This window comes from Netta rufina (genome assembly GCF_964035555.1).
Source record: "Netta rufina genome assembly, chromosome: 1".
Lineage (NCBI taxonomy): Eukaryota > Metazoa > Chordata > Aves > Anseriformes > Anatidae > Netta > Netta rufina.
This window is the reverse complement of record NC_140123.1, coordinates 122,943,830-122,958,643: the sequence shown is the minus strand read 5'-3', so window position 1 is coordinate 122,958,643 and position 14,814 is coordinate 122,943,830. Positions and strand designations below refer to the sequence as shown.

Genomic DNA, 14,814 nt, shown 5'->3' with positions numbered 1-14,814 from the left:
AACAACTGCCAGTGACAAGTACAGTTTAGTAGTAACATCAAGTCAACATGAAACTCAAAACTGGAACTGTGAAAAGATGCAGATAAAAAAGTAGAAACAGATAGCAGGGGAGAGGACTAAGGAAGAACTAAGAGATGTAGACAAAAGGATGGTTTCTTTGTCATGGATTAGAAATATTCTCAAGTCTGTTTCTGCTTCTGTTCCCAAAGAAACGGATGTCATCCAATGTCTGACTTCCATCTGTTGGGACAGCTGGAAATAAACTGCTTTTTTCTCCTTCCTTCTATCTTTCTCCTTATCATGGAACAGTGATGCCATGTGAAAATGGACGGCTGAGGAAGCTCTTTACTGCTGCTGCAGTGGTTTACTAAACTTACACCTCAATTTAGGTCTGGTACAAGGATCAGTCCCTACATGCTCCTATGGCACAGAGGAACTAGATACTGCTGAAATGGAAGACAATACTTTATCCTGGGGAAGGCTGACGAGGTAAATGAAAGATCAGTTTGTAACAACTATGATGGTCTGATGGAGATAAAGTTCTCTTCTTGCATTTCAAATTTCCCTTTGATTCCCAAAAACTCTTCTTTTCAATGCTGATGTATGCAAATGCAATTTATGAAGGTAAAACTTCTCTAATACAACATAATCTATGCTTTAATTCTCATTTCCCAAAGAATTTGGACCAACCTCAGAGACAGAATCTCCACCACAGAAGTCAATTAACCCTGTATATTAGGGCTTTTACTAGTTATGAATGACCAGCTGATTCTGGTTTCTCTGTTTTTACCTTCCTCTAAATAATTTATTTGGTCCTCATTCCTGAGTTTCAGCAGTTCAGGCATTTTTTCCAAACAAGTTCAGAAAAAAAATAAATGAAACTCTAATTGAGAAGCTCTGATACCTCAAGATGTAGAAAAAGGATGTGAAACTGTCAAAAGCATTTTCTTACAGCAGGGAAGAAAATGTATGAAAACTGAACTAATACTAGCTCATAGTTTAGCAGAGTTACGAGTTTCTGAAAAAAATCAGCTGAGCAGATTTAGATGCTCCATAAAGTTTTCTTGCCTATTGTCTTCTCCAGAGACATTCTGCACACAGCAAGCTATAATCTCTCACTGTTTCTGTATGTCATCTGAACTTGATTTGATAATCTTTGCAATTGCTCATCTTTGCTGCAAATAGTAGTGTATTTGCAGCTATTGAGCTTTTAGCCAATCACCATCAATATCTTTCCACAAAAAAATGTAACTCATTCATTAACTTCTATTTGCAACAGAACCATGCAGCATATTCAGTAATTGAAAGGGTTTTACATCTACCTGCACACATTCAAGTATTGACTAGCTTTTGCTCAGTACTTTATATTGATGTATATTAACGTTATACTTTTCCCAGCACGCGGTCCCATAAATAGTCTTCTAAAAATCTGTACGATGAATGTCCTCTGGATGTATGCCACTTACTTGTTGGCAAGAGTTGTCAATGAGAAAAGTTGTATCACTCAATTATAATACACCAATTGCCTTATTGAACTAAACGTTTGCAAAAGAATCCAAGTAAATGTATACTTACCTCATTGATTAAGAACTGGAGCTGCAAAACTGCAGCACCACTTTCATGTTGGCAGTAGCAATCAACACCAGGCCTGCCCAATCTGTTGCCATTAAAGTCAAGGATTCTAACATTTCTGTCATCACCAGAAGAGGGAAAAAAAAATAACGATCAATTAATCTCTAATTAACCTTTAATTAACCTCAATTCTTCTTGCTTTCTGTAAAACGAAAGAATTCATGCTGACTTCCCACTGTTCTAATTAAAGTATCAACACCATCAGCCTGAAACATGTGCAACTGTGAGTGATTTGTACTTGCCTGCTTTTTTTCCCTGTGAAATAAAATGCATGAATTAACACAAAAAAATCAGCAGGATACCTCTTAAGTTTCTCTTTACTTATTATTCATTCATAAAACACACGAATGTATCAGATTTTTGTACTTACGAAAACATTACAAAATTAATGATTTAGGACTAAGGATGTACAGTTCTATAGCAGGCTTTCTTTTATAATATGAGAAAATGCTTTTTAGAGTGAGTCATTTCATGCTTACATAAAAGCTCACACGAAACTATTGCTCTCTGTCTCATCAACACGGTACGATGCAGTGCCACACAGAGGTACCTAGGTCTAGCTCTGAACTACATTACCAAGACCATTTCTTAGCCTGAATAAAACCCCAGTGGCAATCCACCTAGTTCACTCAGAATTAACATTGATGCACTGCTTTGTAGAAACATCCGATTGTCCAGATATATCACAAATGTAGATTTCTACCTGTTCCCTGTTCTCTTTGGATCTTTCTCCCTGCACACTGAATTTCAGTCTCCCTAACTTAGATAATGGCCTTCCTCATCTGAGTCAGAGAGTTTAATGTGAAACTAATGATCTAGAAAATTACCAAAAACAATAAGTAAAACAAAAGGAGAGAGGAATATGAAATATGATATTATTAACAACATTGCTGAGTGAAACAGGTGAAACACCTCCATATTTGAAGATCTAGTGGACAAGATCCCTTCAAACACTGTTCTTAGGGACAGAGGAGCTGAACAGAGCTGGCAACTCTTTTGGATGTTTTCCTTGGAGCACAAGAACTCTCCATCCCCTTGTGTAAGAAAGCAAGCAGGGAGGGCAGAAAAGCAGGAAAGCTGAGCAAGGTCAAACTGAGGTGCATGAAGAAAATGCACAGGCAGTGGAAGCAGGGACAACTGGCCTGGGAAGAGCACAGGGATGCTGTCTGGATGTGCAGGGATGGGATCAGGAAAGCCAAGGCACAGATGGAACTGAGCTTGGCAAGGAATGCAAAGAATAACAAGAAGGGATTCTACAGGTACGTTGGCCAGAAGAGAAAGGCCAAGGAGAGTGTGCTCCCTCTGATGGACAAGAAGGGAGAACTGGTAACAACAGACATGGAGAAGGCTGAGGTACTCAACAAGTTCTTTGCCTCAGCCTTCACTGCCAGTCAGGCTGCCCACGTCTCTCGAGTCCCTGATCCTGTAGATGAGGGCTGGGGGAGCAAAGTCCCTCCCGCTGTAAACAAAGAGCGGGTTCGAGACCACCTGATGAAAATAAAACGTGTACAAGTCCATGGGGCCTGATGACAGGCATCCCAGGGTCCTGAGGGAACTGGCTGATGGAGTTACGAAGCCTCTCTCCATCACATTTGCAAAGTCCAGGCAGTCAGGTGAAGTCCCTGGTGACTGGAAAAAGGGAAACATCGCTCCTGATTTTAAAAAGGGTAGAAAGGAGGACCCGGGGAACTGCAGACCAGTGAGCCTTACCTCTGTGCCCGGGAAGATCAAGGAACAGATCCTTCTGCGATGGCAAGGCACATGCAGGACAAGGAGGTGATCCAAGAAAGCCAGCACAGCTTCACCAAGGGCAAATTGTGACTGGTTGGTCTGGTGGCCTTCTGAGATGGAGTGACTGCGTCAGTTGACAAAGGAAGAGAGATGGATTTGAAAGGTGGACCATTCAGTGGACAAGGAATTGGCTTGAAGGCCACATCCAGTGAGTGGTGGTCAATGGCTCTGTGTCCAGGTGGAGGCTGGTGACAAGTGGTGTCCCTCAGGAGTCTGTCTTGGGACCAGTACTGTTGAATATCTTTATCAATGACATAGACAGCAGGTTGGAGTGCATCCTCAGAAAGTTTACTGATGAAACCAAGCTGAGGGGTGCAGTTAATAGAAGGGATGCCATCCAAAGGGACCTGGACAAGCTTGAGAATGGGCCCATGTGAACCTAATGAGGTTCAACAAGTCCAAGTCCAAAGTGCTGCACCTGAGTCGGAGCAATCCCTGACATGAGTACAGACTGGGTGAAGAACTCATTGAGAACAGCCCTGCAGAGAAAGACTTGAGGGTTCTGGTGGATGAAAAGCTCAATGTGAGCATGCTTGTAGCCCAGAAGGCCAACTGCATCCTGGGCTGTATCAACAGAGTGGCCAGTAGGTGGAGGGAGGTGATTGTCCCCCTCTGTTCTAACCTCATGAGGCCCCAGTTGGAGTACTGCATCCAGGTCTGGGGCCCCACAGCACAAGAAGGACATGGGCCTGTTAGAGTGAGTCTAGGGGAGGGTACCGAGGATGATCAGAGGGCTGGAGGACCTCTTCTATGAAGACAGGCTGAGAGAGCTGGGGTTGTTCAGCCTGGGGAAGGCTCCAGGGAGACCTTATAGCGGCCTTCCACTACCTAAAGGAGACCTACAGAAAAGCTAGGGAGGGAATCTTTGTCAAGGAATGGAATTATAGGACAAGGGATGACGGCTGTAAACTAAGAGAGGGTAGTTTTAGATTACAGTGTTACCAAACTGATAAAAGAATGTGAAACTCTTCACCATTTAAGAAAAACTACTTAAAATGGCCAATAAGGCTATATGGTAGTATATGATACATTCTGAAGGTTTACAATAATCCCTTGGTCCATTTTGAATGAATTCTCTGTGGCACTCATTTTTTACATTGTTCCCTACTGTTTGTTGTATGGCAAAAGGAAGCAATACTAGTGCCAAAACAAACCAAACGACAAACCAATAAACCAACCAACAGAACAAGCAACTCCACTGGGGATTTCAAACCAACTGGAGACTTTCATTCATTGGGGGTTGGAACTAGATGATTTTCAAGGTCCATTCCAACCCAAATCATTCTATGTTTCTATGATTTAACTTAAGCATTATATGCAACATAGATCCATGGCACTAGTTAATGATTGTCCTTAATGAAAATCATGCTAGTATTGCCCTGACAAAGCAGCTATCACCCTTCAGCATCAGTATCATGCTAAATCAGTTTTCTGGGAAGTGTCCTAACAAAGTAGATGATTTCACTCAGTGTATTCCAAACAAACAAAGCATTCTCCAATAATTTGCATTTATTTGCTTAAGTGTTCACCCTGAAATACTTCACAAATTACTAAAATGAGAGAGAAATTATGCCGTCTGCTTCAGTCTGGCCAATTGCCCTGAAGTAAGGACTGATGCTGAAATAGCAGCAGCATTATCACTGACTGATGGTGGTTTTCAAACATTCTGGGAGCTGTGCTGAGGTCCTTCCAGAAGAAGGAGCTTAAGAGATATTATGACTTGGCACTTGTTCTTGGCACTTTATCCCATCTTCTGCAAATTTTGAGCTTTGCTGCCAAGCATGGAGGAGTAAAACCTTACCTCATCAAATCTTTTCATACCAGTATTCTCTATCAGGACATACAGCAGACTTTGGACTGATTTTTTTCGTTTACTTTTGCCTTATTATTAAATAAGGATTTTGCTAACAGGGAGAGTGGAACATTTCTGAGTATTTTTGAAGGAAGGACTAATTCAAATAAATGAGTAGTCATTCTGATATAAAGTCACTTTCTTTTCTCTCTTATCAGTATGTTGGATCTTCCAGGGGCCTTCACAGACTTGCCAGATTATCATATTTTATACTAATTTATACATAAAAGGGAAAAAAAGATGAAAACTTTTGGATGTCTGTTGGGATCCAGAATGAAACAAGTACTATTAGAATTACATGGATCAAGTGTGACAGTAATAACAACATTTAATTCTGGTTTTAAGATCTGTATGTGTGAAATAGGGTATTTTGCTCTGTATTCACATGTATGCAACAGCTTTTCAGAAAATATTTCACCATACTGTACATGTTAGAAGCATCACATGATCTCCCCCGAACTACACTGTTTACATTGCTTCAGGTTTCTCTTGTTGCATTGCAAGTAAGAGAATCTGAAGAGTCAGAAAAAACATTTTTTCTCAGTGGTCAGAAGAGCATAAGTCTGAAAAAAAAAGTATGAAAATGTCCCCAAATAATAAAATAATAATAAAAAAAAAAAAAAAAAACACAGATTCTCATAGCCTCTAATTTTTTTGACTACTACCCCAGAAAAGGATAGTTATTCCCAATCTTATCATTGTTTTGCCACCACCAACAAAAAAAGTCAGTTATTTGGATGCCTTATTTTAAATACTCAAATCCAGCTTCATGCAGTCTTGCATAGCACCTTATTAATGCACTCTCAACACTTTCAACATCCCATCACAAGTTAAAGAAATTTTCCATTTCTCAGTATTACAACCTGATACAAACTCTACTTACAAATCCTTTTGATCACTTATATAATGACCAGTTAATTAATATTTATATGATATTCTAATGTCATATCCGTACTCACTGTATCTCAAACACCTGTCAGAGTAGATGATTACAAACATATGAGAGGTACCAATGGGCAAAGCTTCTCATAAGCATGACCTATGACTGAACATCCTGTCAGCATCCCACAACTTTCTTATTCTATGACATTTTTAGTATTTGATACATATAGATCTGGTGTCTCTCACTCTTCTCAAAGAGTTAGTACTAACACAATGTGAAGATTTGAAACTCTTGCATGTTCACTGAGAATCAAAAGTGTAGATATTTAGAACTGACCCCTGGAGTTGAGACTAGGGTTACCTGCAGAACATATTTAATTTCTTAGGCCCTGAACATCCAGAGGTAGGACATGGTTTTTTTTCATTCAGATGGGGTGATTCTCTAGTAGTGTCAGATCCAAGTGTTTCCATGTTAAATCTTTTTGAAATAATAAGGATTGTAGTCCGATTTGTTTCTCCTTGCAAGGGAGAGGAGCTGAAGACAAAGGACCTCACACCAAGGCATGAAAACTAACAAAAAATACACAATAATAAGTAAAAACTGATATATTACTTATATCACCTTTTCCAAAGCCAAAATTTGTCAGTAGAAAAAATGACATCAATCTATGTCAATAAGCAACTCCAACATTTTTTGACTAATTAATGAACTTCTTCCATGAATAAAAGCAATCTATGTACAGAAACAAACACAAAAGTAAGGGCTTATAATTACAGAAACAATGGTCTGAATTAGCCATTATAGACTTTTGTTATTGTTGCTGTTGTTTAAAGACATGTAGAAAAGGGCAACCCCCTTTTACAGACCCTCCTCTGAAGCATCAGGAATTGTAGGGTGCTGCAGAAGTAGCACTGCTGCATGAAGAAAGTCCTGTCATCTGATTTGCACTAACTAGTACATGTTTGAGTAGGAACATGTAGCACCCTAAGAGCAGATGCTTGTGGGCTGGTGATACTCCATTACATAAACCAACTGTAAAATTGCTTTAGCATGTTATTTGAATATAGGACAGCTTTTTCTTGCAGAAGACCTACTCCTGATTTGAGTGATTTATCATTTTAAAAAGGCCCAATGTATTTAACTAAATAACTAAAGAATAAAATGGTCAAATGATTCCACCAAGCTTCTAACCAACTAAAACCACCAGTTAGGTTAGTCAGTTGTATCTGTCAAAAAATAACAAGATAAAAGATTTTGTCAAAAGATAACTATGAAAATATCATCTTGCCTTAACATCAAAGTCTATCATTTGCAGTTCTGGACATAGATAAGTTTAGTTTCTGGAATATTTACAGTTTTACAGTTACTTTTTGGAATCTCTGGAAATCTCACTTACACAATTTCTTTGTGTACTAATGATAATGCAAATTCTGGTAAAAATAAATGACACAATCCTAGGTTTTATACTTCAAATGGGCTTCCAGCTGAGTTTTTCTCTCTTTCCATGAGATATTCTATCTTCATTTAAACATTTCAAACAGCACAGAATCCATGATTTCTGAAGTGTATTGCTCCAGTGTTTAGTTATCCTCACTATTAAGAATGTAATGCTATATATAGAATCAATACACTTGGGTTCAGTTTCAAGCCTTTGGATATTCTTATGTTTTTCTGAGCTAAATTAAATAACTTTCTACTAGCAGAAGTTTCCTGCTATAAATGCTTTGAAACAATGACCAAGTTGTATCTTATCCACCTTCTGCACAAACACAAATACAAACCCCTGAACTCATTTATTCTCATGTCACACAATAGTTTTGTTGGATCTTGAATAGTTCTTAAGATTTTTTTTTTCTGTATGCTTTACAACTTCCGTTATTGTCTTAAAAGTATTGAAAACAAAGCCACACATCATCTTGGTACCAATTTCTTTCATACAATTTCTTTCATGTGTTTTATACAAAGCATACAGTGTTTTGTAACTCCTTAAATTCAATATACTTTTTTTTTGTTTTTTAAAATACCTCTGTGTGACAACTCTTAATTACCTTAGCAAACTGGGAAATCATACTGTTTATAGTTTTTAAGACTTCTCCTTTAATTTGCAAAGAATAAGAACCCTCCCTTCCAAGCCCTGTTCTCTAAACTACATGTAAATGAACTCACTGAATTCCTTAAAAATGATATGCAATCAAATCATAGCCCTCATGGCCCAAATCATGACCCTTTATTTGCTGTAGTTTCACTGCAAACTGCTTCATTAAAGAGTAATTCTCAGTGTTTTTTTGTTTGTGTTTTAAACATATATGTATTCACTTTTTACACTGAAATTCATTGTGTTGAGTTCATCCAGTTGCTTAAATAAAGAGCTCTTCTTTTTCCCCCTATGCAAAGAAAAGCTTCTCTCTTGGGATGCTAAATGTGGTGTGTTTTATAAAAACAGAAAAAACATTTTGGCACGAAAACTCAGGAGCTTTTGGTCTAAAAAGACCTTTGTCTTGTTTACTTTTCTTGACATAGATTTCTCCATTCATGGATACAAATTATAGCACAGTAAATCACAGGAGCAGTTAAATATAAGTCATATGTAAAGGCTGAAAGACTTGCTTCTGGCTCCTTTGACTTCTTCTGGTTAAACCACTTTAAGATAGATTGTATGTAATGTCAAGTCTCTATATATACTACAGTTGGACAGCTGGATGAATGATATGGAAAATATAAGTGATCACTTATTCAAGTAAAATACAAATTTGTATCAACTCTATTCACAGGTTTTTCGATTCCTAAGAATTTAGAAGCTATTTTGTTTCTGAAAATATCTGCAGATACCAAAAGCATTATCAACACTCACAGGGCCATATATTTTCACCTCCTTGTAAGACTATCTCAGAAGAACTTCGTCACTTTAGGAATCATCTGTTCCAGAAACGGAATACAAATACAGTTGCCATGTGACTGAATTTAATCAATCTGAAACCTCAAATAGCAAATTGTGAAAAGCAGGTATTCAGAAGCAATGACTCTACCAATGTTCTGCAAATAGCACGTAGATAAATAATTTCATAAAAGCCAGTTGTGTGTGTGTGTATTTATATATATATAAATAAATATATATATAATAAATTATAATATAATATAATTATAAATATATAATAAATATTATAATAAATTATATTATAATGTAATTATAAATATATATATATAAGCAGAAATGACCTAGCCCTAAACATACCTCCAAAAAGGAGACATTTAGCTGTGAGCCTTTAACAGCTCCATGTTGCTAGGCAGCCACCCCAAAAGCTCTGTGTTTTGAGGTTTTACTTCTTGTGGTAGTAACAAATTACATTAAGAGTTTGGATTTACAGGGAGCTTCCTCTTTTTCAGGTAATTACAAACTTCAGCAAGCTCATTAATGCAAATAAAAACAAGAAGAAAGGCATCAATGAGTGAAAACTGAAATCTGTAGAAGTGAGTGAATGATGTATTTATTATATTCACAAGTGCTCTTGTTTCAGAGAAATCTGTAAATCTTGCTTACAACCACTTCTGGTTAAAAGCTACAGAGTGAATGCACTGGAAAAAATAACACCATGGCCCTTATGTACACTGAAGGTTATGGAAACCTAAACTGAGTTAGAAATGAGAAGGCTGTATATTTTGGAACATCCTAATCACAGCAGATCATTTTAATGAACCTGCTGAACACCATATAGAGATACAGAGATATAAATAAACGAAAAATGATAATTAAACATTTTGTTTGATTTACTGCCTTTTATAAGGGCTATATAAAATATACCATTCATTGGCCATCTATATACAATGGGTGCAGATGGTAGCCTAACATACTCTCTCTTACATCAGAAACCAGACAGGTAGCTTTAATTCAGCCATTTTTAATTTCTGTTTTCTCAGCCTTTAGGTATTAATATTCAATACAGTATTTGTTCCATATATCTCTGCATACCAGTACATACATTATACATACCTGTTACAGCATGTACAGTTACTGGTAAAAAATGCAACTGGTTACTGTCATTTTATACTATAAAACATTGAACTTAAGAGGTAAGTGTGAATGTTGTGTTAGTATTTGTTTTATCTCTGTTTGTACACTTGACCACCAAATTTGTTGACACTAGTCTGAAAGAAGGCTAGGAAGTTTTGTTTGTGCTCTTTAAGCAAAAAGTAGAAGACTGGCTATATAAGTTCTACACAAAATTAAAACTTAGGGCTTCTCATATTTTCTTATAGCACAGATTTATTTAAGTGGTTGTTGAATTTTTATCAAATTGTAAGTGATCACCAGGTGCTGATTATCCTCATAGCTACCTGTTATGAATAATTACTGGTAAGAACAGAAGATAAAGTGAAAAGTGAGCATCTAATAAGTCTTCCTAAAAAAGGTCAAAAAACTTGCCAAACTAAATGTCTCTAAAAATAGAAAGCCATTTTTCCAAATATTAATTCCTCCTGTAGTTGCTATGGAAAAGTTATATAACTAAAATAATCTATTAAACTTTCATCCATGTCAGAAAAGAGCTTGAGAATAAATACTGCACTTTCTCTTTTAAATAGAGAAAGCAATTAGCCATTACTGGAAATTTCTGAAACGAGATTGAATATTTTCCCCAAACCCACAACCACTGGACTTCAAATATGGCCAATTCTGTAGTCTGTAGGAGATGAGAACAGATGATTAAATAATATTGCCTTCTTATCTGAAAGTGTTTCAATATCTACTTTAGGTAATGCAGATATGGGGAAGAAAATCTTTGTCCAGGGTTTTTAGAATAATTAAATATTATTTATATTATTTAAATATTTAATTTAAATTAATTTAAATATAATTTTACTAAACACACTGGTATCTAGTGCACAGTTTGGTCAAAGTAGAAGCAAAATATTTTAGGAAAAAATATACAACTACTTAAAATGGGCCATTTTTGTGCTCACAAGCATCATTCCTGCAATGAGAATGTACAAGATTTTACTTCTATCAGGTGAGAAGATTCCCCCAAACCTACTTTGCTTAGGCTTTTCAATAAATCGACATAGAGCTGAAAGAAAGAATAGAAAATTTCTACTGATAAGGTGAGATCCTACTTCTCTGAAAAAATATGAGCATTCTAATAACAAGGCATTTGATAGGAAGTCTTCTAAGCACAAAATAAATGCTTTCTATAATTAACCTGTTTTCCTTCAAAGTTAAATTAGGCTCTGCAATTACATGCAGAGCCTAATAAATCAACAATTTTTTTTAAATCAATTTTATGAAATTTAGTGACCGGAAATCTCCAGACCATTAGCTATCAAGACATTTAATCATTTATGAAAATGAAATGATTGTCTAGTAACAGATTGTTAAATAGAGATCATATCCTAATTCACAGATTTACTGTAAGAACTCAACTTTATACATCAAATTAAGTCAATATTCCGTAAGTTTTCCAGCTATACTGGAACAAAGCAGTAAGGAATACTGTAAAAATATACCTCTAAGGCACTGAAATAAAAGTGGACTGTTTGATGATATCCAGTGATGATTCATCCTCAGTCTTATTCAGTAATATGTCAGAAAAATTCCAAGTACAACATCACAGAACACTTTTTTTTTTTTTAAACTGAGAGATCTATGCATAATAATGTATATCCTTAGAGATATATATTATACAAGGGCACTTTAGTCAGAAAAAATTGCACTAATATACAGATGCTAACGTATTGAAAAAGACAGCACCTGATCTTGACTCAGGCTTTTTAAGTGGTAAGTGGTTTAGAGGTTCATTCACTTGATTTTTTGAACATTTCCATTGCTCCAAGGAATCTACTCTATAACATCAATATGTGAAAAGAAATACTTGAAAAAGACTTTCATTCAGACATTTCAGTGTTCATCCACCTACAAGATAATGTAGATACTGAAGTCACAAACCTGCTTTTTAGGCAGCGCAGCGCTGCCCAAATTATTGAATGGTTTTATTACTTAACGGGAAACTGCTCACAACTTTTTAGTCAGGTTATCAGCAATTCCTCAAATTCATAATTTGCATCAGCTCTGTTAGTATCTGTTTAGTATTGGATGATTCCAGGAGGTCCCTGGTACAACACAAAAAATCCTTCACATTCAATGACTTATTGAAAGCAGTTTCAATTTGTTATTTGTGTAGTAATTTCATTCCTGCCCCAGAAAAACAGGTGAGTGACATCTCCAAAAATTTCAGTTAACCAGTACTTCTGCAAATCAATATACTCATTTTTGACACTTATTAACATAAGATGTTAATCTAGAGTTTCATTTCTTAAGCAAGAGACATATAAAACATACATACTATCAGAAAAAAAAAAGAAAAAAAAATGGCAATGGAGCTACTCAAGTCTGAATAAAAAGAATTTGAAAAAAAAGTTGTAATTTAAGAAAAAAAAAGTTGGAATTTAAGGAAATTATTTAGAGTCTGTCAAAATTTCATTGAACTATTTGTTTTTTGTTTTTTGCTTTTTTTTTTAGATTTAGTTCAATACTGTATAAAATACTAAATGTGCATATGTTAAAAGGCATCCCAAATATCAGACAGTCAACCTTAAATAGTTCTACTGTAAAACCATTTTTTTAAAAGAAAGATTTTCAGCATCCAATTATAAGGGAGAAGAATTCCCCTTTCTCTAGTGCAAGATATAGATTAAACGTTATCTGCATTTCATCACTCTTATAATCCTCCTGGGCCACATAACTACTCTATCAGATTTTGAAATAAAGTACATCACAGACCACAGTTAATCAGCCCTTCCATGTAAATCACATGAAATAGGTAATTAGCAGCTGGTTAAACAGTATTTTAGTAAGCCCTTTTGGTGAGACAAGTATGAGCTATGACTTTGCTACTTCAAACAAACACTTGTAGAGTGTCTTATACAAACTAAATTCATGTTTGATGCCAGAGGTATTAAGCATTTATGTCTTATTTGCATTAAAATTTATAATCACATTAGTTAACATGGGTTAAAGATGAGTAAGGATTTGAAACTATAGTTGGTGATACTGAATAACTTCCAGAGAGCATTAGCGTTTTTAGAAAAGACTGTTTACTTCTGGGAATAGAACAGAAATAGCAGACATCTTCCTGTATCCCGTTTTTTCCATGCCAGTTGCTGAAAGTCTGCATGTTTCAGTGAAGCAGGACACTGTTCAGAGCCTGCCATACTAATACAGTATTAGTTTCAGAATAACCCAGTTCTAGATCTTATTGGACAAGAATCAGAAGGGATCTTGGCAATCCAAATTAAAAAGAATGAGAGCTCTGCCTTCCTCCAAGGATTTTGCTTTGTAGAACTTGAGAGAGCTGAAACACTGCTATAGCTGAAGCACAGCTTTCATGCTGAGGCTATGCCAGGTAACTGACAGCAAGATGGTGCATCCAATAATCCAAATCCCTCTCTACAGGATGAAGAGAGCCAGCAGAGACTCCTGATGCTGTATCACTATCAGCGCAGCCCTGTTGTACCATTACTGTAATCTTTGGCAAGATCCACATTTTTTGCAATCTACTTCAGGAAGTAGATCTGCAGCAGTAGCACAGTATGAACCACTCACAACAAAATAATGACTTTTTTTTAAATTGAGGTGCAGATTTTAAATCCAGTTCACAACAATATTTATATTCTAACCTTCAGCATTCATATTGATTACATATTAATCACCTGACAAACTTATTGTTAATGGCACTGTAAGATCACATTGATAGTATCAGAAGTGGTCCCTCTGACATAAATAAGGAATATACTTAATAATATTTATCAAATAGCAGTTAAAGTCTCTGAATTGTCTATCTACCTAGTATCTCAAATATGCACTATAGACTTAATATATTTATTTTGCAAATCACTAAAAAGTTAAAGTCTCAAAATTCAAAGCTGAGCTTACTGTAAACAATAGAAAAGGTTGTCTACCAGCTTTAGAAGTATTTATTTTTGCACCACCAATCCATGGGATGTTAGAATTGAGGGTTACAAGACAAGCTGTTCTTCTCTTTTACTGCATTTATGACACTGAATAATTGTAATTTTCTTTCACTTCTACATGTAATTTGCTGACTACAACTACTACAGTCACTTTGCTTCAACTGGAAAGTAGAAGCACTTCTTCTATTCATTGAATATATGCATTGCGCATTATTTTCATGCTATGTCTGTTAATTGATAGGATTCAGTAATAAAAATGGGGTAAGAAATTAATTTATAATGCTAAATCTCGTATTTCCCCCATACAAGATATTCTGCCCCATTTTTCTAGTCTATGGTGTCTGAAAGAGGAAAATAGCTTTTGATACCTAGAGATTCATGGGAAAAGGGTTTTGTTGTTGTTATTCCTTTGTTTATTTTATTTTTGTGGTGTGTGTGTGTTTTTAAGAAATACAGGCAATACATTAAATTTTTGTCAACTTAAAGTTGTTCATGCCTGCAGATAACCAGTGCATTATCCATCCTACTTTACCTATCACAGAGTCCAAGACAATGACACCTGCTTTTAAAACCTTGTTTTGTAACAAACATTACGTTTGGATACAGAATACTCGGATATTTATCCCACAGTCATATCCCCAGCAATGATGTTCCTCTAGCACCATGCAGATGCCACAGTTGGGCCCTGGTTTCACTG

At 36.0% G+C, this 14,814-nt stretch overlaps 1 protein-coding gene across 2 annotated transcripts in view; it reads right to left on the bottom strand.

Moving 5' to 3' along the window:
* Window positions 1–14,814, bottom strand: part of STXBP5L (syntaxin binding protein 5L) — a gene marked incomplete at both ends in the record, with an annotated part of 190,624 nt that overhangs the window by 120,678 nt on the left and 55,132 nt on the right. For both annotated transcript variants that reach the window (XM_084305075.1, XM_084305076.1), the window contains one exon: window positions 1,576–1,657. In XM_084305075.1, the coding sequence (XP_084161201.1) occupies window positions 1,576–1,657 (82 nt within the window). The remainder of the gene's footprint in view (window positions 1–1,575; window positions 1,658–14,814) is intronic.